This window comes from Guillardia theta (genome assembly GCF_000315625.1).
Source record: "Guillardia theta CCMP2712 unplaced genomic scaffold GUITHscaffold_258, whole genome shotgun sequence".
NCBI lineage: Eukaryota > Cryptophyceae > Pyrenomonadales > Geminigeraceae > Guillardia > Guillardia theta.
Genome location: NW_005434418.1, coordinates 21,928 through 48,085, shown reverse-complemented (window position 1 = coordinate 48,085; position 26,158 = coordinate 21,928). Strand labels below are relative to the sequence as shown.

General features: G+C 53.8%; 8 protein-coding genes across 8 annotated transcripts; 4 read left to right on the top strand and 4 right to left on the bottom strand.

Annotated features, from left to right (window-relative positions):
• Positions 1-181: 181 nt before the first annotated feature.
• Positions 182-1,301, bottom strand: GUITHDRAFT_148938 (hypothetical protein; the record flags this gene model as incomplete). Its single annotated transcript, XM_005818922.1, has 3 exons — positions 182-335; positions 569-679; positions 837-1,301. Coding segments are annotated over 3 exons (730 nt in total), but the record flags the coding sequence as incomplete, so codon positions are not given.
• Positions 1,302-4,445: 3,144 nt separating this feature from the next.
• On the top strand, positions 4,446-7,152 carry GUITHDRAFT_166782 (hypothetical protein). Its single transcript, XM_005818921.1, has 8 exons — positions 4,446-5,143; positions 5,191-5,448; positions 5,571-5,649; positions 5,702-5,877; positions 6,059-6,163; positions 6,311-6,565; positions 6,689-6,820; positions 6,937-7,152. The coding sequence occupies exons 1-8, from the start codon at positions 4,451-4,453 to the stop codon at positions 7,045-7,047; spliced, it is 1,809 nt and encodes a 602-aa protein (XP_005818978.1). The 5' UTR covers positions 4,446-4,450; the 3' UTR covers positions 7,048-7,152.
• Positions 7,153-8,037: 885 nt separating this feature from the next.
• GUITHDRAFT_121840 (hypothetical protein) lies at positions 8,038-8,466 on the top strand (the record flags this gene model as incomplete). Its single annotated transcript, XM_005818920.1, has 1 exon — positions 8,038-8,466. The coding sequence occupies one exon, from the start codon at positions 8,038-8,040 to the stop codon at positions 8,464-8,466; it is 429 nt and encodes a 142-aa protein (XP_005818977.1).
• A 647-nt stretch (positions 8,467-9,113) lies between these two features.
• Positions 9,114-9,524, bottom strand: GUITHDRAFT_148936 (hypothetical protein; the record flags this gene model as incomplete). Its single annotated transcript, XM_005818919.1, has 1 exon — positions 9,114-9,524. One exon carries the CDS (start codon positions 9,522-9,524, stop codon positions 9,114-9,116), a length of 411 nt encoding a protein of 136 aa, XP_005818976.1.
• A 758-nt stretch (positions 9,525-10,282) lies between these two features.
• GUITHDRAFT_148935 (hypothetical protein) lies at positions 10,283-10,675 on the top strand (the record flags this gene model as incomplete). Its single annotated transcript, XM_005818918.1, has 1 exon — positions 10,283-10,675. One exon carries the CDS (start codon positions 10,283-10,285, stop codon positions 10,673-10,675), a length of 393 nt encoding a protein of 130 aa, XP_005818975.1.
• Positions 10,676-11,419: 744 nt separating this feature from the next.
• On the bottom strand, positions 11,420-11,848 carry GUITHDRAFT_148934 (hypothetical protein; the record flags this gene model as incomplete). The annotated part of the gene is made up of 1 exon (XM_005818917.1): positions 11,420-11,848. One exon carries the CDS (start codon positions 11,846-11,848, stop codon positions 11,420-11,422), a length of 429 nt encoding a protein of 142 aa, XP_005818974.1.
• A 1,971-nt stretch (positions 11,849-13,819) lies between these two features.
• Positions 13,820-16,395, top strand: GUITHDRAFT_121839 (hypothetical protein; the record flags this gene model as incomplete). The annotated part of the gene is made up of 4 exons (XM_005818916.1): positions 13,820-14,168; positions 14,224-15,584; positions 15,668-15,943; positions 15,985-16,395. 4 exons carry the CDS (start codon positions 13,820-13,822, stop codon positions 16,393-16,395), a joined length of 2,397 nt encoding a protein of 798 aa, XP_005818973.1.
• A 796-nt stretch (positions 16,396-17,191) lies between these two features.
• On the bottom strand, positions 17,192-18,879 carry GUITHDRAFT_39628 (hypothetical protein; the record flags this gene model as incomplete). The annotated part of the gene is made up of 14 exons (XM_005818915.1): positions 17,192-17,234; positions 17,280-17,331; positions 17,381-17,425; positions 17,474-17,547; positions 17,667-17,719; positions 17,776-17,856; positions 17,907-17,984; positions 18,043-18,117; positions 18,167-18,229; positions 18,274-18,369; positions 18,420-18,523; positions 18,637-18,698; positions 18,744-18,805; positions 18,853-18,879. Coding segments are annotated over 14 exons (915 nt in total), but the record flags the coding sequence as incomplete, so codon positions are not given.
• Between the last annotated feature and the right edge of the window lie 7,279 nt (positions 18,880-26,158).

Here is a 26,158-nt window from a genome sequence, read left to right as displayed (position 1 = left end):
AAGAGGGAAGCAGGAGCAGGAGCAGGGGCAGGGGCAGGGGCAGGGGCAGGGGCAGGGGCAGGGGCAGGGGCAGGGGCAGGGGCAGGGGCAGGAGCAGGAGCAGGAGCAGGAGCAGCAGTAGAAGACGGGGGGGGAGTGGGGGATGGGTGAGGAGGAGGAGGACACTGAAAAACAGAACAACCTTTGCTCCACTCCATGGTCTCCTCCTGAAGGAGGGAGAACTGGGCGAGAGAGCTGAACATGGTGGGAGACTGAGCGACCAGGACGCATTGCGCGTCCAGTTCCTCGCAAGACACCAGCATCCTCGTTGAGTCCTCTGTAAGGCAGGCGACAACCTGCTCAAAGTATCGTCAGTTCTTCTCTCCCCTCCTGCTCATGCTGCTGCTGCTGCTCCTCCTCCTCCTCCTCCTACCTCCAACCCCACTGCCCTTTCTCTGTTCTCCCTGCTCCTGCTCCTGCACAGGCTCCCTTGCCCCCTCCCCTTCCCCTATCTCGTCCCATTCTCCTCCATCCTCCAGCTCCACCCCCATCCCCCAACACTGCCACTGCCTCCTCCTCCTCCCCTCACCATGCTTGAAGGATCGCACAAAAGCTTCACGATTCTTCTCTTGATCTCAGCGCTCAAGCTCAGCAAGTTCGAGGTAGTGTCAACCAACACAATCAGGTGCCCCTCCTTCCCCTGCCATCAGCATCATCAGCAAGCTCCTCCCTCCTCCCTCCTCCTTCTCTGCCTCCTCCTTTCTCCACCTCAACCGCCCTTCCTCCTCCCACCCTACTTCACAAAAAATTCTCCCTTCCCACTTCTCTCTCCTCCCCTTCTCCTCCTCCTCTCCTACCTCCAGCTCCTCTTCCACGAAGCGCTCGAACGCCGTGACGTTTATCTGCCGTCCCGAGGACAAGACCACTTCTCTCCCGGAGCAGGAAGTTGCCGTCAGGCATCGCGTCCAGCCCTCCCTCATAGTATCCCTCAGCTCGAACCCTGCTACCTTCCTCGTCTCCGTGCATCCTGCTCCTGCTCCTGCTCCTGCTCCTGCTGCTCCAGCTGCTCCTGCTGCCGCTCCTTGAACCTCTCTTAGAGTGATTGAGAACACATCCTCCTGCTCGGCGCCTATTAGTACCCACTTCCACCTCTTCTGCTGCCTCCTCCTCGGGCGGGAAGCTGCTTGGCGGGAAGCTTCTTCCAGACCCCGACCCGCAGCATGCAGGAGCGACGGCCGGCGAGCCTCTGGAGAGGAGATGATACTGGAGGAACAGGACAGGAGCAGATGGAATGCGAGGACGGCGATCAAAACGAATCTCATGTCTTGCGCTGCGAGTGGCGCAGGAATTGACTTGGGTTTTACAGCTCTTGCTGGGCGGTCAAGGCAGAGAGGGGAAGGAGGAGGAGACGGGCAGGACGAGATCGGAGATCTGAATAGCAAGACAAAAGAGGCATCGACCTATCACTTTGCGACCACCACGGCTGGGTCCTGGTAGAGCAAAACAATGTCAAAACGATGGGATTCGACGGAATGAAAGCTCCAGTCTCTTTTCTCCACTTCCCTCCCTTTTGTCCCTTAAGATTCAAGGCCACCTCACCGATTACTTCTAGATTTTCATGCTCCCCTCCTCCTCCTCCTCCTCCTCCACTCGACTATTTGGTACAGCTTTCCCTCTTTCCTATCCTGACCGATCTCCCCCGACCTTCGGTCTGTCTACTATGTCATTCTTCCCACGTCTTGAGCATCTCTTACTTTCTGCATGTCGTTCCTCCTGCTCCTCCTGCTCCTCTTCTTTCTGCTGTTCCTCGTCTCCTTCGCTTCCCCCCGCTCCCTCCCCTACTGAGAAAATTTATACCATCTTGTCCCAAATGGACTCCTCACCCTACCCCCACCTGTCTCCAAAAACTACCCCTCCTCCATCTACCCCTCCTCCTCCTTTAGAACTCGCTAGCACCCACCTCAATGTGTACCTACCCCTTGAGAATACTACCCCACCCCTCATTCCTGGACTATACTCTACACCCCCACCACCAATTTCCCCCCTATCTTGCCTTGTCCAACATATCACCGGTACTACATAAAATTTCATCCACCCCCGGTGGTATGAAATCCTACACACACTTTCAAAGGTACATTTTTATTTCCTGGGTAGGGTAGTCGAACCTTCCACCACCCACAATTTGTGATGATTTCTGAGGGGTAGGGGTGGATCAAAGCAAAAGTGTGGTGGACCAAAGAAGGGGGTTATCCTACCATGTTTGGGGGGGTAGGGGTGGATAATGGAAATGCAGTCCGCCTCAATTTGGACACAGGGCGTACCGACAAGATCTTGAGATCCGATCGATGGCCGCTGAGTGGCCCGGCCGCCCCGGGCGCCGTTAAGTTCCGAACTTCCGGGCCTCGCCTTCCCAACCCCCCCCCGCCCCCCCCGCGCGCCGGGGCGGGCCGCCGGCCTGTGGTGGCACCGTGGCGGCTCTGAGCCTGCTCCGGAGTCCGACCCCGGCGCCGAGTTCCGAGTTCCAAAGTTCCCCAGTCAGGTACGGCGGCCCGGTAAGTGACCGTCCGGTCACGGCGTCACGGGCGGCCGTGCCGAGCCGACCCACCGAGGTACGGTACGGTACGGTTCTGAGGCACACTGCCGGCTACTACAGGCTCAGCCTACCTATGCCCTGGCAGGCCGTCGGACAGGCCGCCGGGCAGCCCGGGGGCCGGACCGTCCGGGGCGGCGCGCCGCTGGCCTACTAAGTTGTCAAACCGTCAACGGCCCGGCGCGCTCCGCAGTACCGGGTACCGTGACTATCGCCTCGGCCCGCCGCGGGAGCCGCCGGGCCGCCCGGGCCGGAGTCACCGGCGGCCGTGGCAAGACCGAGTCCGTCGAAATGCTGCTACGAGTGCAGTGCCGAATTTGTGGTGAAGTAAAATAGGTTTATTGGATGAAAACCAAACTTTTCGATTCCTCTCGGTTGGGACCAGCTGGAATGGGTACGAGACACCTTTGCTTGCACAAGATATAAAACCATTTATATCAAAAGTAATTTATAAAATTCAGAAAGGATTAATTTCAGAAAAACAACCCGAGTAAATACACATATAGATATTAAAATAATGTAAAAATCGTGAAAGCCTCTATCTTTGTTGTCATTCTATTTTTTAAAATACCTTTTACGTGCTGCGTCTTTACCACAGTCTCGTGCAGGAGAACAAATCGAACTCAAATCGAACATGGGTGGAAAAAAGAGAACTACCACCCCACCCTTAGGGACAACCCCACCCCCTTTGACTCACACAGATGTTGATGTTTCCTACCCCTGTTCTAGTTCCTCCGACAAAGTAGTACCCCACCATTGATTTACTCTCACTTGTTGGTCTAGATAACCGGTCTATGTAGCATTAAGTCTAGGATCCATACCCACCCCCTTGGTTTCTGTCGATCACCTGGCTCTGCCCTTCAAGAATAAATGGACATGGAAAGCCACCCAGTACCCCCTGCATTTTCCCTGCACCGTCCTTGTATGTCTAAAATGTACGGGTGGTCATAGTCTTCGATACTACTACCCCACCCACACTTCAGAATCGGTTGGCTTTGGTTATCCTGACCGCCCTCTCAACTTCAGGTCCACTCCCCATTTGGTGACCACCCCTACCCACTCGGATCCCGACATTCCATACATGTGTACCCCACCCGTGATGATTTTTATTACACCACCCCCACTAGTCGTTAGAGCGCTACACCTTGTCCGCGTCCCTACACCTCATATACTACCACCCCCCATGATTCAACTTCTGAGAGCTCTGATACTACCCTACCCTCCCCACTTTATAAGCACTGGATGGACTCTTAAAAGTTAAAAACTGGAAGACCCTACCCTCATGTGGAAGTTGATTGTGGAAACTGCAGGGGTAGTATTGGGTCAAAATGTCCCCTCAAGTGAACAGGTGGGGGGTGGGCAGCAAGTGGGGTGCTCAGCTAGCAAGGGACTGAAATCAAGGGTAGGGGTAGTCTGGTAGAGTCCAAATTGGACGGTATTTGTTTTTGGATCAGCAGTATGGCGGGAGCGTTTGTGGGATGGGTCAGCAGAGAGGAGGGGGGGGGAGGGGAGGGAAAGGAGATGGGAAGAGGAAGGAAAAGGAGACATCGAACAACAGTGTGGAAGACAGGATGAGGGTGAAGGAGGATAGAGGAGAAACTGGAGGAGACTGATTACAGTGCACAGTGAGATTTGCTAACGACGGCCGTGGCGTCTTGAGTGTGGCGGCAGCACTAGCACACAAGCAGGCATTGCGCTGCAGAATCCCCACCTGAAAAAATGCAGGAGATTGATATTTGGAGCGTGGTTGAAAGGAAGGGTGTGTGGATGGGAGGGGGAGGAAGGGTATACATACAGGACAAACAGGAAGAACTGAGGCTGGTGGACTAGCCTACCTCACCGCAGCATGTTGGCTTGTTCTGACCGCCACTCTCTCAGGTCATGACCGACTGGAGCGTGGACTTGACCACGAGCTTCGAGGCGGGAGATGCAGAGAAGGGCGCAAGGCCCTCGCCAGAGCCCGACAGCTCTGGGACGTCGGAGCTCGGGGACTTCGAGCTGAACTATCTGCACCAGATCTACCAGTCGCCCGAAGACTTCACTCCCTGCGATGAAGACTTCCTCCTCTACGACGAGACGAAACCTGCTCCCCAGTGCATCAGCGAGGAGGCAGAGTCTCCGCAAGAGGCTGCCTGGCTCCAGACTACCATCTCTCTTTCTGACTCCATGGAAGGGAACGAGTCACCAGCGGCGGAGGAGAGCAAGGGAGCTGAGAAACCAGCAGCACCAGCGCCTGCACCCAGCAGCGCGAGCACCAGCCTGGCTGCACATGAACGACCAGCGCCGACGTCCCTTCCGATGCAGCCTCAGCCCTACGTGTACAACCTCAATGGCAGCAAGAAGCGCAAAGAGCCCGAGAGGTTGCCTGCCCTCCTGAAGAGGCCTGAGCCCACCACAGCAGAGGTCAATCAGGCCAACGAGATCCTGGCGACGCTGGGAGGAAGAGATCCGAGCAGCTTGACCCCCGATGAGCAGAAGCTGCTCAAGAAGCAGAAGAGGCTGATCAAGAACAGGGAGTCCGCACAGCTCTCTAGGCAGAGGAAGAAGAACCACCTCGAGGCCCTGGAGATGCAGGTTAGGAAGAGCTGACGCCTGTTGCTGGAGGGTGACCGTGGGATCAGGTGCAGCAGCTGGAGAAGGAGCGGGCGGCCCTGACGCTCAGGATGGAGCATCTGATTGAAGAGAACGCTTTCCTCAAGAAGCAGCTGATGGGTCAGGGTCGACTTCCTCCCACTCCAGCACAAACCTCAACTCTGCCGGCGACTCCCCTGACAGTCAAGCCCATACAAGCCGCAAGCTCCAAGACTTCCAAGGGGTCGATTGCCCTGGCAGTTGTTCTCATTGCTGGCATGTGCTTCTCCTCTGTCGACATCGTGCAGGTAGAGACTGATAGAGAGGCAGGAGGAGGAGGAGGAGGAGGAGGAGGAGAAGGAGCAGGAGCAGGAGGAGGAGGAGGAGGAGGAGAGGGCGTTAATATCGAATCGTCTGACGAGAACCGCAGGAGCGCCTCCCTCAGCTCTACGTGCCTCGCTCGTCAGCTGTCGAGTTCTCAGGCATCCCCTACCCCGACAGCGATCATGGTGCGCGAGCTTTTGTGCGCGAGCTGTGCTATGGTGACGTGAGATTGGGCAGGACGGAAAGGAGGACGTGTACTCCTGTCTGTGGCTCCAGATGAGGACACGAGGAACGCGTACACCCTGGACAAGAAGCAGCTCCTGATCGTCACACTGCTCGACCATCTCGTCGGGCAGATCCACGCCCCCGCATCCTTGTTCTCACGCCTGTGTTACAAGCTTGCTGACATGGAGGTAAGAACGTGCAGGTGGACAGTGTGGCATGAATGGATCTTGTCTCGTTGGATTGTGTTCGAAATGCTTTCTCGAGCTTGTTGGCTGGTCTTGTCCTCCCCTCCTCAATGTCTCGCTCCTGCTTCTGCTCCTGTCATCGTCGTTCCTCCAGGTCCACACACCTTCACTCACTTGCCCCCAGGTGTTGTCAAACTGCGACTTCCTGTCAGACATCGAGAGCGTGAGGCGTCGATACCTCGCTGAGTTCAAGGAGTTGAACGAAGAGTTCGTCAAAGACAAGGATGAGGTCATTCCTTCTTCCTCCTTCCAACTTGCGCTGGACCTCCTCCCTCTTTCGAACTCCTTGCCTCCTCCCTCTCCCTGACCTTCCCGTGTTTCATCATCCCTCCTCTTTCCTCGCCGAAAGTTTCCTCCCTCACTCTTTCACTCGCAGGTTCATGTTGATGCCGAGTTCACCTTCGCTACCTCCAACGCACTGACTAAGAGCATCGATGCTGTCCCCACGCGCTACCGCACCATGCCACTCCCGGGCTCTCCCTCCTCCAACGCGCTCAGAGAGCTGCTCAAGAGCAAGGCAGCAGGCAGCTTCCGCAGCGACTTCAACGTGCTCTGCCCCGAGGCTCAGCTGCTCATCGCGGACAAGCCTGCAAATGACATGAGCGTAAGTGCCCGACTCATCCGCAAGCAGGTCAGATCTATCCCTGCTTCCCGTTGTCTCATGCCCCCTTTTCTGTCCTCCATTCTGCGGTCTCCTCGTCCTCTCCCTATTCCTTCATTTGTCTTCATTTCTGCACACTGAACATCTCAACAGAGCAAGCCGCTGTCTCCTGTAAGGAATGGTACAGCTGACGAGCTTCGGACGGAGCACATCGCCTCCAAGGAGGACGGCAAGCTTTCTTCAGCTCTCTCAATGATTCTTCCTAGAAACATCCTCGACTCTCAGGTGGCGTACAGCTCATGATACCCCCTCCTCACCTCCTCACCTCCTGACCGGTCTTACTTCCTCTCCCCACCTGCTACCCGCTTTCCTTTCCTTTCTTTCTCTTACCTCTCGTGCAGAGCTTTGCCGAGTACTTGCCAAAGCAGCTTTCGCCGCTGGTCGAGGTCCAGTGCTCTTCTTTCAACCTCCATCCTCTCTTCCCCAACTCCATCTCCCTTTCGGGAGCCTGAGACTGTGATAGTGATAGTGATAGTGATCAGATAGTGATAGTCTTGCGAGGAAGACGTCGATGTAGAAGTACTAGAAACCCTGTAGATAAACTTGTTCGAATTCAGTTCAACGGTTCCAAGTTCGATCTCCGCGCCGCGGAAGCCTCAGTTGACCGTAACAGTAGACGAGTAGCAGAACAGTAGTCACGGTGTATTCAGATTCGGACCCAGTCACATCGGCGGCAGACCCACAGCCAGCCTGCTAGGCCCCGAGGGTTCGGAGGCCGCGAAGTTGGGCCTGTTCCCAGTCCACGGTTCAACGCCCCGTGACGGGCCGACACTGCCACGTTACGCACCGTCACGGTTCACCCGGAGTTAACTCATCAGCAACCCGGGCCCGGCGGTCGGTCACTGGGTCACGTTTGAGTCACGCTGCGGCCAAGTACGGTAGTAGAAGGACCGGGGTAGTTCTGACTGCGGCGACGGCCAGTGGACCCGGTGACCCGGGAGCCGAGGGTACGTGAACCTAGGCCGACTCGTGACTAGCACATGGGCGGTACTGATAATAATAACTGGCAGGCTGAACTCATATCAGATCGTGACCAATCTCGTGTATCTCTCATTTATCTGGTAGTAAACTGGCCCAGTGGCCCCTGCTGACCATGGGACGCATCTTTATGCTGTAAGGCCCCGTCAGCAGCTGACAAGCCAGGTGTAACTACATTGTCACCTTCGGCGGGTGAGTCCGTGATTACCCCTTGTTCCATAGGGAGAAGTCAGGGGTATGTGGGGTGGGTGGTAGGGGTGAGTTTTTGTATTGACTGTCGAACCGACGAGGTTTCGGCCTCCCAACTCACAAAACCCCCTCTTCTCTCGGCCACTCCCTCAACTTCACACCCTCCTCCACCACCACCATCTCCTCCTCCTCCTCCTCCTCCTCCTCCTCCTCCTCGTTCGGGCTCCTCATCCATTGGCTCCCAGCCTACCGTTAGCCAAACTCCATCGCTACCTATGACCTCTCCTATCACTCCCCTCCCCGTCTTCCTCTCCTACTTCGGCTGCAACGCTTCTCCAGCCGTCGTCTCAACTCCCGACAACCTCATCACTGGCTACAACTACCTCCCCTCATCCGCCCCAAGCCTCGCACACACCGTCGACGGTCAGGTGCCCGACTCTCCAGCAGCTTGCCCAAGCACCAGCAAACCATGCCATGCCTGCGATCCAGCAACAAGTCCGAATCGACCAAGGAGGAGCCTGCGCAGAGACGACGCATGGAAGCTTTCAAGACCCGGACAGCAGCGCGAGTCAGGACAGACACGCGGGAGTCAGAGCATAGCAATCGTATGGGCGAGGGCGAGGATGAGGAGAGACGGAGGATGGGAGGAGGTGGAGGTGGTGATAGTGGTGTGCTACCTTTTGGATGGGATGCGGAGGGGATAAGATTTGTACTTGTAGGGTATGAGAAACTTTTGATGTGTGTGAATAGATGAGAGAGGGAAGGGCTTGATGGTCTACACACTGCGTGATCCATTCGCATCATTGCGCTGAATTGAGGTTAAGGCCATTGAAAAATGTCGAATAGGAAGGTGTAAGTTGAAGAACTGCTGGCGGTGAAAAGGAGAGAGGAAGCGAGCGCAAAGAGGAAATGCAAGTTCAAGAGCGATCAGCTTGAATCACACACGCTCTTGAATGTTTTTACGGGTTGCAGAATCTCTACAGAGACTGCTGAAGGCACTCACTGCAATGACACATGAACGATGGATAAATATCAAATTTATTTGAAATGCACACAAACACGATCACGATAGCATTATGACACATACTATGAAAGGAAGGGGCTAGACCCATCCTCAAGGAGCGTCGACCATTCTAGTTACAGTCAAGATAAACCACAAGGGCAGTGAGGGTTCTTGCGCACGAGCGAGCATCTGTGGCATGCACCAACTACGATCTGTTGCCTCTTCCTCCTCTAGGTCCAGAATTTCGTACCGCCACAGGAGACACCACCCGTATTGTGCGCTCTCTGTCGCCCACCAGGGGTTCTCCTCCTGATGACCAGTGATCAGAGCTCGCCCTTGCAGAGAACTTTACGATGGGTTGCGATCACAGGTTGGAGGTAGCGAGAGCGCTCGGTAGTGCTTGCCTGCTACCGCATATCCTCGCGATCCGCTGCTGCATTCCCCTTGCTGGTCGAGTGTTGCTCTTGCCAACTGGCGTGCTCCAGTGGAGGGCAACATGCGAGGCTGCGGCTTGCTGCGAGGGCTGCACGAGATGGTCTGGGAAGAGTCGAGCCAGCGGACCTCTCCCTCTTCGCCTTGCTGCTCGTGATCGCTGTGCGTAGGATCCTCCCCAGCCCAGTCGACGGGCTCGCGGGCACGCAAGGACTCGAAGTCCGTGACGAGGTTGTCTTGGTGGGAGACGACGGCCGTGAGGGGGCTGGAGCCGTAGAAGGAGAGGAAGAGGGAGAGGGGGCAGGGGAGAGGAGCAGGAGGCAGCATCGAGCTTGTGGAGGGAGGTCGGGCGGCAGTGAAGGGAGGGAGGGAGGGAGGGGGAGGAGACGTAGGATGTAGGAAGGAAGGGCTGCCGTGGGTTCAACTTTGTAGGACGAACTTCTTATATGAAGTTGAGTCACCGGAAAGCAGGTCACGTAACCTAGTAGATTCCTGGTACAGTCCCCTACGGAAAGGAGTCTTTTTGCACGCGTGTGACCCCCGAAGCGTTGTTGTATCTGGCTGACAGGCTGCAGTATGGCACGGAGGTCAGCTTCACATCACGTGTCACAGTGTGTCGATTCGGTCCGACTGATCACGCTGCCACCGACGGCGCCATCTGTCAACGGTTGAATCTGTCAAGCTTACAACAACAGCGGCCGGGTACCGTTCACATCGAGCCCCTCGAGTCCCTCGAGCCGCTGAATCACCAGTGGGGCCTGTACTGGTACCAGTGACTTCCGAAAACGCGCCTGACTCGGAGGCTGATGACGCAGTCACGTGCGGCTTGATAGAGAAGTTGGGTGAAGGATATGTTGACCGCCCTCACCTCTCCCGTCAGTCATAAGTTTCCGGTCAGCAGCTGAGTCCCGGATAGAATCCATTTTACTCCTGCAGGGTTGCCCCACCGAATCGTTGTGAAATAAGATATCCAGGCCCCCCTGAGCCCCCTTTTAACTCACTCATCTTCTCCCTCCCACCACCAACTCCTCCTCCCTCCCTGCCTCCCTCCCTTCACTGCCGCCCGACCTCCCTCCACAAGCTCGATGCTGCCTCCTGCTCCTCTCCCCTGCCCCCTCTCCCTCTTCCTCTCCTTCTACGGCTCCAGCCCCCTCACGGCCGTCGTCTCCCACCAACGCAACCTCGTCACCGACTTCGAGTCATTGCGTGCCTGCGAGCCCGTCGACTGGGCTGGGGAGGATCCTACGCACAGCGATCACGAGGAGCGAGGCGGGAAGGGAGAGGTCTGCTGGCTCGACTCTTCCCAGACCATCTCGTGCAGCCCTCGCAGCAAGCCGCAGCCTCGCATGTTGCCCCCCACTGGAGCACGCCAGTTGGCAAGAGCAACACTCGACCAGCAAGGGGAATGCAGCAGCGGATCGCGAGGATATGCGGTAGCAGGCAAGCACTACCGAGCGCTCTCGCTACCTCCAACCTGATCGCACTCGAGCCTTTATCACCTCCTTGAGCTCATTCGTCCCCCTCCTCACCACCGGCCCTGTCAAACCTTGTATCCCTTCTACACGTTTTTTAATAAAGCTTGAATGCCCTTCCCTGCTCCCTGTCACTCTCTTCTCTCTTCTCTCTTCCTCTTTCCTAACCAATCTGCTCCTTCTTTTTGTCGGACGGCAAGCCAATCGTCCTCATACCCAAGTTATCCTGTGCTGATGTCGGCGGCAGAAAGTCGTTTGGGCTTGCGTCATGGAGCAGCAGCACGACAGCCAACGGACTCTCTCCCTGCCGAACTTCTCCCCTCCGTCCCCCTCCCTCCCTCCCTCCGTCCCCCTCCGTCCCCCTCCGTCCCCCTCCCTCCCTCCTCTTCCCTCCCTCTCCCCCTCGAGTCAGGGCCTTTCCCCCTCACTCCCTCCTTCCTCCATCTAATGCAAATGTACGACAAGCGCATTAGCTGCTTCCCTTTTTCGACAGCAGGGAGGCAAGGAGAGTGCTACAGAGAGGTGGCAGATACTTGGAGAGAATGGGAGGGAGAGGATGGGAGGGAGAGGATGGGAGGGAGAGGAGGATGGAAGGGAGAGGATGGGAGGGAGAGGATGGGAGGGAGAGGATGGGAGGGAGTGAGGAAGCAGCGACGTGGATGGATCACGCAGTGTGTAGACCATCAAGCCCTTCCCTCTCTCATCTATTCACACACATCAAAAGTTTCTCATACCCTACAAGTACAAATCTTATCCCCTCCGCATCCCATCCAAAAGGTAGCACACCACTATCACCACCTCCACCTCCTCCCATCCTCCGTCTCTCCTCATCCTCGCCCTCGCCCATACCATTGCTATGCTCTGACTCCCGCATGTCTGTCCTGACTCGCGCTGCTGTCCGGGTCTTGAAAGCTTCCATGCGTCGTCTCTGCGCAGGCTCGTCCTTGGTTGACTCGGACTCAATGCCGGATCGCAGGCATGGCATGGTTTGCTGGTGCTTGGGCAAGCTGCTGGGAAGTGGGGCGCCTGACCGTCGACGGTGTGTGCGAGGCCTCGGGCGGACGAAGGGAGGTAGTTGTAGCCAGTGACGAGGTTGTCGGGAGTTGAGACGACGGCTGGAGAAGCGTTGCAGCCGAAGTAGGAGAGGAAGACGGGGAGGGGAGTGATAGGAGAGGTCATGGGGAGCGATGGAGGAGGAGGTTGTGGCAAGCAAGAGAGGGAGGATGGAGGAGGTAAGGGAGGAGGGAGGAGGTAAGGGAGGAGGGAGGAGGGATATCTTGAAGGATGAAGATACGAAACTCTGACAAGGAGCTGTTTCGACAGTCAATGCAATAACTCTCCCCCGCTACCACCCCCACCACCCCTCAATTACCCGCACATAGGAACGGCGGGTGGTGTCAGACATATCCAGAACATTCGTGACCGGGTCACGCGGTGATGGCTCAGTGTAGTAATAAGTATCATGATGACATCACTGGCTGCGCGCCGTTAAGTGAGGGTATCAGTTAAGTTTGGGGGACAGCAGTCACTGAGGCAGGATTGGGTTTGGTTCTCGCTGTCTTTTCTCTTCTCGCCGTTTGGCCTGTGCGACAGTGTCAAGGTCAAGCCTCCTCGACTCTCCTGATTGTCCTCGTACTGATCTTTAACTTAACTTTGAGTAAAACTGGCAGGCGTCACCGTGGCACTGCCGCAGTGCTGAGGCAGTGATCCGAGTCCGTGACGTCAGCTTCGACTGAGGTGTCGTGACTCACGGACTCGATCGGACCGACGGCGCCTTCCCGGAGTCCACGGCCGTGCCTTCGGATGGGAGCCTGGGAGCGCCGGACTCCGGACTCCGGCGGATCATTCATGAGCGGGCTATCACAGTGATTCACCGTCCCACTGGGCCGGGTGCCCGGTTGTGCCGCAGTGAGGCCCCGGCGTTGAGTCGGAGACCGTCCGACGGTCGGACTGCCGCAGTGCCGCGCCCCGGGGCCCGAATCACTTCAACTTGCCGCCCTTTCGCCGGGGGCCGGCCCGTCACCCGTGCCGTCGTGATTCCCGGAGACGGTCCCGGACCGGCGTACCGGACCGTACTGCCTACCGTACCGTACGGTCCGGCCCGAGTCCCGGCGATCCGAGCACCGGGGGCCGCCGGGCCCGCACCGTTCAAGTGTTCCATCGTCGGGGCCACCTCCGACTCTATCAGGGGTGGGGTACTTCCAGGGGTTTACAGGGGTGGTACTGGAGAGGAAGAGAAGGTGGACTAGATACAGAGGGGTGGGGGTAGTCAAAGCTGGGGTGTGTCTTGGGATCAGGGGGTGCTGTGTTGATAAATGTAGGGGTCATCTGTCATGGACATCTGTAATTCACGTCCAAAAGGTAGGGTTCAGAGAGAGAAAAGTAGGGGTATATATCAGAAAAAGGGATGATCTCCAGATGAGGGGGTACACTTGTGTATGGAGGGTGTTCGCGGGGTGGGTGTCTAGAGGGGTCGGATGAGGGAATGCTGGGATGGGACCACGGAAGCGGAACTAGGAGCAGGAGGAGTAGGAGGAGCAGGAGGAGCAGGAGGAGCAGGAGGAGCAGGAGGAGCAGGAGGAGCAGGGGCAGGAGCAGGAGCAGGAGGAGCAGGAGGAGCAGGAGGAGCAGAGCAGGAGCAGGACGAGCAGGAGGACGAGCAGGAGGACGAGCAGGAGGACGAGCAAGAGAGGCAGGATCAGAAAGAGAGGCAGGGGCAGGGGCAGGGGCAGGGGCAGGGGCAGGGGCAGGGGCAGGGGCAAGGGCATTCTTCACAGTTGAGTGCAGATGAGGGCGAAGTAGAAAGAAGATTGAATGGTAATAGTCAGTTGATACGAAGGGCATAGAGTAGTCGGTTATGATTCCGCTAGTATAGTGCCCTGAAGTTGCTATGGGATTGGCAGACGGCGCCAAAAAGGCACTTTGACGGGAAAATCCTGATCACCCTTTGCCATGGATGGGATAGAGAGGAGGAGGGGAACAACAATGATTCTGTCTAACATATGCCATGGATGGGATAGAGAGGAGGAGGGGAACAACAATGATTCTGTCTAACATATGCCATGGATGGGATAGAGAGGAGGAGGGGAACAACAATGATTCTGTCTAACATTCCCTGTGCCTCCTCCTCAGGACCTTTCGAGTACAGCCATGGGATTATGTAACCATGAAATGAAAGAAATCATCAAAATAGCGTTCAACAGCAGCCGGGACCTGTTTTTTAGTGATATGAAAGGGAAGCAGGTTCCTCCCTTCGAGATCTCGAGACAGGAGGTCAATCAGCACTTTGCGACGCACAGATGCACCTCATGCAAGAAAGATTTTCTCTTCTGCCACACATGCCCTTTGACCAAACACTCCAATAACGACGGCAAGAGATGGGCCAACCCTATCCATGTCTGTGGTGGCCAGGCAGTGGCTGAACGCGCTTGTAAACATAAGGTCAACAAGTGGCACGAGTTCTTTCGAGGAGCATATGCGATAAGAAAGCTTTGGAAGGGTGAGGGAGGAGGAGGGAGGGAGAGTCGGTGAAAGATGATATGTTTTTTTTGCAGAGGGAGGAGAACCGTCGACAGAGCAAGTGATGGATCGAATCAACGAGGCTTGCCGAGTCGACTCTGGTCAAAAGTGCATCGTCGACGAAGATAGACTGAGGAGTTTCTTTCCGGGGATAAGCGATGATCAACTATCGGCCATCAAGATGATGCATTGGCCGTCCATAGAAGCAGTGGAGTCGGAGAAGACTTGGCTGACTGGAAATTATCAAACTGTGTGTAAGATGAGCCAGGAAGATGCGGAGATAGAGGTGAAAAAAATATTTTCAAAGATCGACAAGGTGAGCTATCTGTTCTTAAGGACGAGGCATCGAGATCTCAGTAGCAGCGACACCGATGAGGAAGAGGCGAAGCGAGTCTGCCCGATAGAGTCAAGAGGCATCGGCCCAACAAGGACCGATAGGGATGAAGACGATGGGAGAGAAGCCAAAGAAATGCCTCAATCCTCCACCAGCGACATGCTTGCTTTCTCTGCAGGTCCTGTGGAACCCGGATTGCGAGAAGCAGCAAGAACGATGGAGAGCAGTGTTTGTAGCGCTGAGATCCACCGAGAAAGGTCCTTGGCTTCTCTTCTGCACACCATCCTGAGGGAAGCTGTGAGTGTGTCGCCCAGCCATCTGAATGATGGGAAGCACAACCACTTGCGAGACCTCTACGAGTCCCGTGGTAATTCTCAAGTCGTTTTTAGCTGGTTCGGCACGCAACTCATTCAGATCTTCACTTCCTACCACTGCTGCCAGGACGAGGACGAGGCCGCCTCCTTGAACGACCACGTGTTCGGCATGTCGTATGAAGAACTCTTCGAAGCTCTCGACTGGTACGAGAGCTTCCGACTGATAGACGAGCACAGCAGGGGGGCGTTTGCCGCTGTGCTCTTCGTCTCTCGCTGGCTGATGTACAACTCCTCCCACATAAGTGAGCAGGAGCAGGTGAAGCAACTGTTCGAGGAGTTCAAGGAGACCTTCAGCAAACCCACAGTGAACGGAGCTGCCGTCGAGTTTTTCTTTGAGAACGTGATCGACTTCCTCCGCGACAGCAGGTGGGGCCTCAGGTATCAGCCGATCAAGCAGGAGGTGATCTATGAGGGAAGTTACGTCGTCCTGCTCCGCATGCCTCGCGTGTTCGGCAGCGTCTTCCTCAACCTGATGGAGGAGGACAAACAGGTGAACATGCGGGTGAGGGATGCCGGGCTCGAGAGCATCGTCACGAGCCACTGCTGGAGGGGGGAGCAGCCGGGGAAGTGGAAGAGCGTGAGGAGCTGGTTCGACGCCCTTGCAGAGAGGGGCCTGGCTAATACGAGGACCGGTGCAACGAGCACCGCTGCCCGACGTGAGCAGGGAAGGCAAGGGCTGAAAGCAGAGGTGAGAAGGAGGAGGAGGAGGAGGAGGAGGAGGAGGAGGAGGAGGAGGAGGGGGAGGAGGAGGAGTACTGACGTTTGGAATAGCTCGGTGAGCTGTTTGCGGTGAGCTGCAAGGAGGGGTTGGCAGGTGAGGGAGACGCACTGGCGAGGGCGAAGAGAAAGGAGATGGTAATGGAGATGATCCGCGAGGGGATCGTATTGACGCAGCAGGACGACGAGGAGTTTGCGATCCTCCGCATGTTCATCCTTGACGAGAAGCATCTCAGCAAGGAGCAGCAGGAGAAGTTGGAGAGGATCATGGTGGTACAGCCCCTGCTCCTCCACGACGGATGCCTCGCCCTAGAGGTTCAGTCTCCAGAGGTTCAGACTCCGAATTGGTTGCTCCTGAGGAGGAGAGGAAGAACCTGGCTCAGCTGACGCTGGACGAGATCCACGACTTCTGTGGGATCAGCAGGCTGAAGCTGCAGGTGGTGGTAGTTGAGGAAGAGAACGAGGATGAGAGGAGGCTGAAGGCTGTTGAGACTGGCGACATGCAGCGAAAGTACCGAGTGAGGAGGGGGAAGAAAATCACGTTGCACTTGGCGAACCTCGGGGAGGAGGAAGTGCGTCTGCGGGTGTTCTACGTTGGTCCTTCTACGGGGGATGGCGAAGACGTCGGGCAAGGGGAGCAGGAACAAGAGGAGATCGTGCTGGAGCCGATGACAAGGCAAGAGTTGATCAGTACGCAACTTGAAGAAGGGCAGGAGAGCGACACCGTGATCTTGCGGCATGCAGACGGCACAGAGCTGCGACTGGTGATGGTGGGAGAGTAAGGTAGAGGCCGATGACGGGAGCAGGAGGTGCAGTGACGAAACCTTCCTCTGACAGGAGAGGTAGAGCAGGGTAACGAGAAGAAGGAAGGGAAACCAGGATGACAACGCTGGAAGTAACGGCAAGTGAGTGCGGGAGGAGATAGAGGAGGAGAACTGTTGGTGTTTAGATAAATGGATCATTTATAGTCAAAGAAAAACTTAGAAAAGTCTTCAACAGGGTCCTAAATACAGAGAATCTACTCAACTCTACAAGAATAAGACACAGTATACAAAACATTCCAGGAACGCCGGCAAGTTTTACAGCGGCTCTCCCTGTCTCCTTTACCAATCAATACTCGAGCCGCAGGTCTTGTAATTACATTTGAGATTTCGGCTCTTGTACACGTGTATACAATATTTGAAACATTCTCTTAACATGCCGTCGACACTCTGTTCACATCTGTACACTTCGATGACGAACGATCATGATGAAACGATGGAGTTGATGTCTCTGCCAGTCCAACACCTGCAACAGATGTTCTACACTGGCTTTCCCTTCCTCCCCTTCAAGCCCATTTCCTCCCTCCTCCCGTCAGCTCTGGTCCGCATGAAGCCCCATGGCGTTCATCTGCTGCATCTGCATGAGCCCTGCGCTGGCATCAGTCTCTTGACTGCACGAGCCTTCACCACCTGCCACACCTTGTTGACCATGTGCCTGCATGTCGTCGATGCAGCCCACGTAGCCCATGCCGGCGTCAGGCATCATCATCATCTGGTTGCCGTAGTTGTCGCTCGGGTAGCCTTTCGCCATGGCCTCCAGCTTCTCGATGTGCGCGATGATGTGCTTGCCGTACGTGAACCTGCAGGGCGGGTGAGGCAGGGAGGCAGGGGAGACAGCGACTGACTTCCTGACGGCGGGAAGATGCTCCCTGATAGCGGCGATGAGACGCGCGCGGTCTGACGGCACAAGAGTCAAGACTCGTCAGGCTCTACAGAATCGACTGACCGACACCCTCGCACACGTCCAGAGCCTTTTGTACAACATAGTTGCCTGAGGACAGGGTTGTGAATCAACTGACGTGACGAGCGTGAGAGGTACCATAGGCATCCCTCATCATGTCCAAGACCGACGGGGCACCCGAGGGCTGGTTGCCAGTGACTTCATCGAGAATTCTCTGCACTCACTGTCAGCAAGGCACAGGCGCACAGCTTCAGGTCCACTCACCGCTCGTGTTTCTGCGTCCGAGAACTGCATGTTTCGAGCATCGGGTCAGCAGGATTCGAGCTCGCACGTCACAAGCAAGACCTGCAGCAGCTTCTCGACGACATTGGATGCGAATTTGTGCTGATCAGACAAACAAGTCAGCAATTATGAGGGGGGAACACTTGGTACGCAAGAACCTGCGACATCGCCACGATCTGTCCTTCGCACTTCTGTAGGATAGCTTCGCGGTCTTGGCCTCTACCGTGCTCGAGCACATGCTGCGACACAGCCGTCATACCACGAGGCGTCAGGTCAGCTCATGCTTCACCTGTACAACATAGTTGCCATACTGGTCGTGAACAAGCTCCTTTGCACTTCTCACTATCTCCGAGAGGATTGGAGCAACCTAACCCACAGGCTTCAGCTCCACCCATCCCCTTGAAATCACCTCTGTTCGTGCTCACCTGATCATGTTTGCAATGCTCCAAGATACGCTGGATGACTCGGCAGCCGTAAGGATGCATCGCCAGTTGCACCACCTTGAAACACAAGTGAACATCCCTGCCAAAATACAGTTGCGATCCAAACCTGCCCGATGAAATCTTCGACAATGAATTGCACGGTCTCAGGCGCCGAGCGTTCGATACATTTCTATCTTGCAGGTCATTGACAATCATGCATTCTTCGTCTAGGACCTGGATGACATGGTTTCCATTCTGATCTCTGACGCATTTCATCACATTTCCTTGCAGTTCTCGAACGAGCTGCTCCTGTCTCGGCCCTTCGATCACCTACGGGATGCTTCAGCCAAGGCTCCAGGCTGTCAAAAGCTGCCCGTCACCTCGATAGCCTTCTGGACTACACGGCATCCGTACATGTCCAGTGACAACTCAAGCACCTGGGGGATAGAACAAGTCAGGCGATTCCTGCCATTCTTCACGAGATCTCATTTGACATACTTTGGTCCTCATGCAGTCAGCAAGAGCGTGCTTTTGTTCCATGGTGCCTTCACAATCGAAGTCAGCGAAATCAGAGAGAGGAAGAGCGCGATCCATCACCTCTCTCCAAAAATTTTTGCACAACATAGTTTCCAAAGAGATCAGTCATCAATCCCACGGAACTAGAAAACGAGTCAGGGGCTCCAAGCTCTGTCTCATTTTCACACCTGGGAAGCAGGGCCTCGAATACGAGTTGACGGTCTTGAGCATTGGCACCATCCAGCTTTGTCTGTAAAGGAAATTTACGGAAGCTATCAACCAAAGTAACAGAAGCACCTGGATGAATCTGGATCCATGCTGATCGCGACAGAACTCCTGTAACACGGTCAACTCGTTCAAAGGCACTCTGCTCTCAGTGACCTCGCAATGGGACAGAATGTCACGTAATTCGAGCTTACGGGCCTTCGCGCTGCGAAACTAACAGCAAGCGTGAGTTGTAAAACCCAGCGTCATTGACATACCTCTTCCAGCAAAGGACTGCGCTGACTGTCTCCTGGATATCTGCCGCCCCTATCTCCACCATGAGACTTTCCACCACTGTAGTGACGCCCGCGCATCCCTTGCTCTTGGTGATTGAGCATGCCACTCGGCACGTTCGAGCCGGCGTGGCCTGGAGTTCCAAGACTCATGTTCTGCAACTGATGCATGTGGCCAAGCACGCTGTCCATGTCCTGCATCTGAGGATGCATCTGCTGTGCTACATTCGCACCTCCGAATTGATCAAAAATTGCTTTCATCTGTGAAATAACAGCCGGATTCATTCCTGTGCAAATCGTCACAATTACCACAACCCCATCATGAAAAAAAAAACCCTACCAGCTCCCATATTGGGCATCCCTTGCATACCAGCCATGTTCTACAAGACCTGTCAGGACCACAACTTCTGAGGTAATGCGCATACCTGCATTCCTGTTTGAACTCCAGGTGCTCCAGCGCGCATACCACCCATTGAGAAATTTGCCATCATTCCTTGCATTGCAACAGAGTTCAGATTGGACATCCCTCCACCCAAGCCTGAGTTCAGTCCCGCTACTCCAGCGCTTTGTTGAGCCCATATTTGCTGTTCCATCTCAGGGTTCTTTGAAAAAGAAGGTCTCAAAAACATGTGCAATCGAGGTTCAAGGCACACCTGAAACGAGCCCATGCCCATGGGCGACATTTGATTCTGAGGCATTCCTTGCATCATACCCATTTGAGCAGAGAATGGCACATTATTATTCCTCAGTCCTCCAGTTGCAAGATTTGCCATTCCTGGCATCATATTTGCACCAGCCTTTACACGCAAAATAAATCAGCAATCGAATTCAGCCCCATTGTCGTGCCACCTGTGGGTATCCGGGGGGTAAATTACTTCCATAGCCCATGAGATTCGATGGAAGTCCATAATGTTGCTGTGTCTAAAAAATTCAAAAATTTACACAACCTTCCTGGATTTCAATCACTCAGACCTGTTGCTGCTGCTGCTGCTGCTGCTGTTGCTGCTGCTGCTGCTGTTTGGTTCACGAGAGTCAGAAGATGTCGCTGATCAATTCGTTTCAAAATTACCTGCAGGAGAAGCTGAGCTGCAAGTTGATGCTGTATACAGTGAATATTAGAAGTCTCACACAGTAGCAATATGTCTCTCTCGCAAACAACCTGCAAATCAACATTGCCCAAATTGCCCATTCGATTGTTCTCCATGTTGGATCCCATCCAGTTGATTCCGGCATAAGCCTCGTTGCTATCGTGCCTCCCGATCGGCCTGTCATCAGACGTGTCGGAGCTTCTGGAGTATTCCTCCTCTGCACTCTCTTGCACCATATCCAAGGTCTGTAAAAAGTTACGTCATACAAATGCACACTTCGCGGAGCTGGTGAAAGAGTTTACCTGCTGCATCCCTGGTGGTAGCGTGATTCTACCCGAGTTCAGCCCTTGAAATCCAGAATCTTGAAGAGCGCCCATCAGAGGAGTCATCTTGCTAGAATCCAGTGTTCTGTAATTCATGGACCCTGCTTCAACCCGTTGCTGAATGTCATTTGTAAGTCCCACACCATCTACATTCACGCCTCCCAGGATGAAACCTGTTCACGTATTTCTGATTCTATGACGTGCATATTCTTCTTTCCCTGATTAGCAGCAGTTTACACGACACAGACGACGCAGAATACAAGATGTTACCTTATTCGAAGGCGACGGAAGCGGTTTGGAGTGCGCTGGTTTAGGGGGCACTCCCCCTGTCAAAGCAAAAACTGGAGAAGGGGTTCTGGAAGCGAAGGATAAGTTTGAATTGGGTCAAGATCAAGTAATATACCTCGGAAAATCTTCTTGGATGCGATCTATAACGCTCTTGTGAAGGTTGGGTAAACCTGCACAGCGCAAAGCAAAAGGTGAGGAACGAAGCAAGGAAAACGGTTGATTCAGCAGCGAAAGTCTAAAGTTACCAGAGGCATGCTTCTCAGACTCCTTGCCACTAGCTTTTGATACATTGCCCTGACCCTCTCCAGCACCTTCCACGACACCATGGGACCATGATTCGTCCTCTTCTCGATGTGGAAGGAGTCCCACACCCTCTTCACTGTAGTAGAGGTTAGAGTTGGGATCCATTGCCCTGTATAGCTGGTCACACAACAAGATTCTTAGACAGTTTCTGCACCTTTGACCGTCTTGGATCCCCATGTTGTCAAACCTCTGGAGGAAATCGGAGTCGGCATGGAGGTCGACGTGTGCACTACACAACTATAAATTCCTCTAGATTCTCGAACGATTTCTCTACCTCCAATCATACAAAGGTGGAGGAAGTCTTGGATCAATCGGTTTCTGAGAGTGATAGTATTTGTAATACTCTGCAGGCAAGTGTCAAGGTATATAGAAACGAATGAACCAAAAGAAATCCGATTGCAATACATCTTGAGCAAAGGTATAATTTCGCAGAAGAAAATAGTACCTAAGCTCGCCCTGAGTTGTTGGTCAGCAACATTGTTTGATGGACTGTCAGTTGTGTCCGTAAAGGGGGCAAAGCCGAAGGAAGCCATGTTGGTAGCAACTGCCGGAGGGGCACTGGGGAAACCCTCAAATCAAGTTTAGATGTCCATCTCTGAGTTACCTTCTAGCTCTATGCTGCCCGCTGTTAGATACAGAAGTACCTGGTAAACACGTCTCAGTCTCGTGAGCTTTGACAGTCTGAGTCAGTACCTGGTAGGAGAACATCCTCGTATTCTTCACTCATTTTATCTCCGTTGATCGTCAACAGATTTACAGTTTTTACAGTTCGTTTTTACAGATGGAATTGCACAATGTGTCCAGATACAATGATCAAAATGAAGGCATTCCCCGTGTATGTCAGGCCATCTGATCCACAATTTACAAACTGTACAGGTCCGCTCTTGCCACTGCAAGAAAGTGAGAACGTGACAGAATTGGTTTTCAACATTTGACAAACATAACAAAAGTTCGTGAAATGGAAACTTAAGTTACCACGTTAGTTACAGTTTTCATGCACTATCACACGTTAATGCATCCAAACGTAAACTCTGCCTTGATCCACCCAGAGCTAGGAAAACATCGTGCAATACGACTTGCTGACCATTTGAGCTGTTCTGACTACTCGAGCATAGCGTACAGAAATTCAATGGGCTAGAATGAATGATAATGAATGTTACGACGATATCAAATCAAAAGTTTGATGAAGGGGTGAGAAGAAGCCAGAATGGAGTCTTGCATACAGTGGTCGAGAACTGAAGGAGGGAACAATTCGGATGAGAGATGGAAGAGGAAAAGGAAATATGGCAGAAGCAGGGAGGAGGAAGGGTCGTTGAGATAGAGCTATCAGGACAGCATGAAAGCATGAACGGGTTATGAGAACGCGCAATGGCTGATACTGCCGCTTTCAGAAGATGCAAGAGGAGCCAGCATTGAGCGGCGGCGGGAGGGGGCGGGAGAAGAAGGCCAAAGTGAGGGGTGGGGTATAGCATTTCAAATACACGGTAGGGTAGTTGTATAGTAAAGGGGGTACTCCATAGTGTCACAGAGTAACAAAAGTGTTAGGGAAAGAGGGTAGGGGTGGTTGACGAGACCTATTCACTGGGTGGTACATGAGATATGGGGGTGGTGAATCGTGGTTTGATCAGAGGTGTTATCCCTAAGAATGAGGGGTAGTGGTGTGATGCTCAGGGGGTGAGCGAAGACGGAAAATGCCTGGTGGGGTGATGGTACGTGAACGAGGGGTAGGGTAGTCGAATCGGGATTTGTTGTTCTCAGGGGTTGCAGGGGGTACATGAAAAACCAGGGTGGGGATAGAAGGCAATCAAATTTGTAGGTGAAAAGATGGGAGTTTCAAGGGGTACTGAATAATTGGTGAGCCAAAAGGTGACTGAGTCCAGGGGGTAGGCAAAAAAAAAAACGTACTTATTTGCAGGGGTAGGGGTCAAGGAAGATTGGACTGTGGGTGGGTGGATAAAACATCATAGTAGGTAGGGTAGTGCATGGTTTAGCGTTGAGGTGGGTAGTTTCTAATGGGGTATTGGGGTACGGAGCAGAAAGTTTATAGACCCACCCCGACTTCCTGATTCCTTTTAATTTGAAACTTTGGAGGAAGGGTTTGAACATTATTTGAATAAGCTTCTTATTTCAACAGAAATAAGTTTTATGTTTCAAATGTTCAGAACAATTTTCAAAACTCATCTAACATAAAACCATCTTTGAAATCGAAGACCAATTTATGACATTATAGGGTAGGGTAGGGTAAAAATTGATGAGCATAGGGGTGGGGGGGAGTTGGTTCTGCCTACCCCCAAGAAGAAGAGAAATTGTGAAAAAATTTGAGGGTGGGGTGATAAAAGAGAGGCTGGTACAGAGGATCCACCATATTCGTTAGGAAGCTAAGACCTGGTACTAGGAAAAGCTCTATTTCGGTATCTCGACTAGGTCTTGTGGTATGAATCTGAAGTGATCTGAGTACTACTAGACCACTACAATATGTAGGAGGTCATAGAGTGGTACTAGGACCGGTCCTACTCATTTTTCGAGCCCGCCTCAGGCAGCTAGCGCGGGTGGTAGTAGTTTTGGGGACAGCAGTGGGCAGTATAACGGCTGCTTCTAAATAGTAATTACTGTCTTTTGGACTTTTAGTACTCTCCTGATTGTCCTCGTACTAATTAAACTTAACTTTGAGTAAAAGACTGGTGATCGTTTTTCAATAATAAGCCGCTGATGACTGATGAATCAAAGAATGGAGATCAAATCAGAATCATTTGACTTCTCTACATAATAAGAACACCATGAATTGACTTGTCTACATAAGAACACCATGAAATCATAGAATAAAGTTCGAATCATTTGACTTCTCTGCATAATAGAGTTGGTTCAATAACATCAGTCCCGAGAGGACAGAAGCTGCGAAGGAACGACGAGCCAGACGACAGCAAGAGAGACTTAGTGAGCTTGCTGCTCGAGTCTGTCTCACAAACTCATGATATGATCAAGAGCTGCAAAGACCAGGAGCAGAGGCGATGGCTTACCAATCACAAGTATGCGGTTGAGAAGAAGGAGCTCGAGCAGAAGTATGCGGTTGAGAAGAAGGAGCTCGAGCGGAGTCTCTTGCAGGCCTTGCATTCGCTCTGCAGTGACAGGGAGGTCTGGGGGGTGAGTTGGCTTCATGTTTCAGTGGATTGCTGCAAGGAAAACTGTACGTGAAACTGATTTGCAGAAGACAAATGCTGGCTTCCTGTGAGCTCTGCTGAATGCTGTGGATAATGAAACTCAGCATGTATTCATACTGGATGGTTTCCTGCAAGACTCGCACAAAATGTTGCAGCATATGTTGATGAGATGGCGTGAAAAAAAGAAAGAGAATAGAAGATTGCTTTATTTCATCGATGCAGACCAGGTACAAGGTGAAGTGGGAAGATGATCAGGTTTGGGGCGTGGAGGTGTTTCTCCTTGAGTCATGGAGACTGGAAGAGTATCAAGAGGCAGTGATGGACGACCGGGCGGCACGGAGCGAAGGCGAAAACCTTTGCCTACAAAGATTCTACCCTAGCTTCCAGGTACGATGATCGACAGTTTGGTGGGTACGGCCGCCGGCGTCTCATGGCTACTTGCGAAGTTCGCGCCCATGGGCGAAGTATGTCTATACCGTTGTAGCAATTCGTCACCAGGTCGGGGGACCAGCTCCTGCAATGCGGATTGTTTGCGAATCGCGTCATCCCTTACGTCTCACTTATCACATTCTATCAGGGAGATTGCCGTCTTGGAAAGTTGTTGAAGCAAGGAACGCATGCTCGGCCTTTCCAAGTTCGACTGCTCTCGAGGGGTTCAATGATTGATCTCTTTGATTTGCTTTAGAGATAAACGTGTTGGAGGGATTCTAGCCTCTAAGAAGATTGACCGACATGTACGTTGACTCTCGATCACATTGTTATGATCCTGATTTTGATCTTGTCAAGACTGAGAAGAATCACTGCTTGCCCCTTCTTCAGAATCAGATGTGCTCAAATGAACATGTGATGTTGTACGATACAGACAGGTACAACACCACATGGCTGGACGCGCCAGGGCCCACAGTCACTTCCGTCACCCCCGTACTGCCCCAACTCTCACAGTGCAGGCGCTGCGCAGTACGCCAGCACGGCTGCCAGGCTGAAGACGGATCATCGACCGGACCAGCGGACTGGCAGGCTGATCAGACTAGGCTAGTGACTGTAACTTGTTCTTTGTCAACAACTGCTGTTAACTCCTCTTCCCTCGTATCTTCCCGAGCGCCCTCAGCCCACGGAGCGGCAGAGTGAGAAGATGGATGGGCCCTCGCTTCCGCTCTCTTGCTCCTGCTGTCGCCCGCCCCCTCTCCCGCCCCTCTCTCTCCTCTGTGCTCTCGACAGTTACCGAGGCCCTTCCGTTCAGCAAAAACTTTCCTCCCGCTCCGCACACGGATCCTCCTCCTCCTCCTCCTCCTCCTCCTCCTCCAGCAGCGGAGGGCCTGGAGGCGAACGAAACGGCTCTTCTGTACCTGCGATGACCACGAGGGGCTTCTGACTGCGTTATCCACACCCCAGCTGGCCAGCCGAGCTCCTTGCCCAGCTGAAGGAGCAGGAACTCGGTGTAACGGTCGAGAGTCATGTCCAGGAACCTTCCGACCTCGTCCTGTAACGGCTGTCACCGGATGATTCGGCAGGCATCAGTGAAAGACCTTGGGGATGTAACAGTCCGGGTGCCCGCCTACTCGGAGGAAGAGATCGTACAGCTTGACTTGTGTCCTGTCGCTGGTGTTGTAATCTGCTCTTGGAATGCTGCGGAGAGTAAGAGAGAGCAAGGGGAAGGACTGGGGAGGAGCAGGGAACAGAAGGAGGAGGGGAGAGATTGGAGGGGAGAGTTGCGGGGGGGGGCAGGGTAGGAGAGAAGATGAGGAGACGGAAAGACTTATTGGTATTGTTCGAGCACGAGGAGGAGGGGAAGGAGGAGAATGAGGAGGGGTGGGGAGGGGGGAGAGGGGAGGAAGGAGGAAGAAGGAAGGAGGAGGAGAAGGAGAAAGAGGGAGGAGTGAAAGGGGGGGGGGGGGGGGTGGAGGGGGGGAAGGAAGCAAGGAGGGGAAGAGAAGGAGGAAGGAGGA

Bases quoted from the DNA above. Each gene is read 5' to 3' on its own strand.
- GUITHDRAFT_166782 (XM_005818921.1), top strand. From the start codon at position 4,451: ATGACCGACTGGAGCGTGGACTTGACCACGAGCTTCGAGGCGGGAGAT. The intron at 5,144-5,190 runs GTTAGGAAGAGC...CCGTGGGATCAG, and splicing joins TCGAGGCCCTGGAGATGCAG to GTGCAGCAGCTGGAGAAGGA. The intron at 5,878-6,058 runs GTAAGAACGTGC...ACTTGCCCCCAG, and splicing joins ACAAGCTTGCTGACATGGAG to GTGTTGTCAAACTGCGACTT.